This window comes from Drosophila simulans, chromosome 2L (genome assembly GCF_016746395.2).
Source record: "Drosophila simulans strain w501 chromosome 2L, Prin_Dsim_3.1, whole genome shotgun sequence".
NCBI lineage: Eukaryota > Metazoa > Arthropoda > Insecta > Diptera > Drosophilidae > Drosophila > Drosophila simulans.
In genome coordinates, this window is record NC_052520.2 from 13,830,665 (window position 1) to 13,832,072 (window position 1,408).

Consider the following 1,408-nt stretch of genomic DNA (forward strand, 5'->3'; position numbering starts at 1 on the left):
CCATCGGGAGCCGATGAAAGGCAATTGCTGAGCGAGGAAACCTGCAGTAAAATGTTTCTTTTATGCAAAGTAAATGGACAAGTTGGCTTCATGGTCGAGAATACTGCCAAACGTGCCTGGTCGAAGTTGAATGCGCCAATTTTTGGCAAGAAAAACTAACTAAGATAAAAATACAATATATTGCATCAAGTAGGGGTTGACTTACATATCATTCAAACTTTTTAAGCTGTCCAAGCTACAACCGAATTATTGCTTTAAATTTTGCAAGTAATTGGTCTTAAATTTACAATAATGAATAATGAAGCACCGAAAAGGAGGCGCCATAGGCGCACCGAATCACTCGAGGATGTGTTGTCAGATCTGCGCATTCGTAACAGAAAGGCCTGGCTCGATCATATAAAAAAGATAAGTAAGTGGAGAAAGACAAACTTGGGTTTTAATTAACTTTAATTTTGGTTATTAACATTATTCACACTATTAGGATCGCCGCATGTAAAACATTTGCTGGCCAAAAAATCGGAAAAAAAATTAAAGAAAGCTTCCAAATCTTCAGATAAGGAAAAAAGAAATATGGAGGAAGTGGAACGTTCTTTAAAGAAAATGATGCAGCAGGAGTTACAAAAAAAATTGATTTCCATAAAGAATAGTTGGATGTCCTTAGGACAGGTCTTCTCACTACTTTTCGACCAAGGACCTATTGAGCTAATCAGCAGCCTGGTATATATTTTAACGAAATCTCTGATGGTAGGCATCAAGAGTGTTTTCCGTCTAAAACCAAAATAGAAGATTTCGCCGAGCATTACAGCAAGTGAACCTGCACTTTCTATTCGAAATCAGACGTATATATAGCTTTGTCTATGTATTTGTTTGTATTTTGTCGTAGCTCGCTATGTTTGTTATACAAAGAATAAAATATTAATTAAAAAAAACCTAAAATATTTAATATTTCAAGAAGCCAACACAAATCCAGAACACAGAACAGCGTGCAATGACGATTTTATAACTCCAAAGCAAAACAAACCGATTTCATATATCTTCTGCACTCAAAATTCAATCTTTTTCCACGATAGCTATAAATCCACCAAGTCATCATGTGCAACTGTCGCATTGAGAGCTTAGTGATTAAGTTTAATAAACCATGTGATGTTTGATCTATTCTGACTTTAATGGACACTGCTAATGCTCAGTTTTCATGGCATCATGTGGAAAACTCGAATGGCGAGGAAAGCCATAACAATCCCACCTCGCCACATTAAATGCAATCAACACAAATTTTCGGTGAATTTTTATGTGGGAGCGAGTCAGCGAAGCGCATTAAATAAACGCCACGAGACGAATCTCGTTTAGTTTAACGTCAACAGTTTTCCACCTAACCTGGCCCAAACCCAAACCCACCACGTCCCCCTCC

The 1,408-nt window shown here is 37.3% G+C and overlaps 1 protein-coding gene across 1 annotated transcript; it reads left to right on the forward strand.

Annotated features, from left to right (window-relative positions):
• Nucleotides 1–200: 200 nt before the first annotated feature.
• Nucleotides 201–915, forward strand: LOC27206661. Its single transcript, XM_016182463.3, has 2 exons — nucleotides 201–409; nucleotides 482–915. Exons 1-2 carry the CDS (start codon nucleotides 292–294, stop codon nucleotides 781–783), a joined length of 420 nt encoding a protein of 139 aa, XP_016024957.1. The 5' UTR covers nucleotides 201–291; the 3' UTR covers nucleotides 784–915.
• Nucleotides 916–1,408: the final 493 nt, after the last annotated feature.

Excerpts from the sequence above, each read along its gene's own strand:
- LOC27206661 (XM_016182463.3), top strand. The coding sequence starts at position 292 with ATGAATAATGAAGCACCGAAAAGGAGGCGCCATAGGCGCACCGAATCA. Across the intron at positions 410-481 it reads CGATCATATAAAAAAGATAA|GATCGCCGCATGTAAAACAT; the intron begins GTAAGTGGAGAA and ends TCACACTATTAG.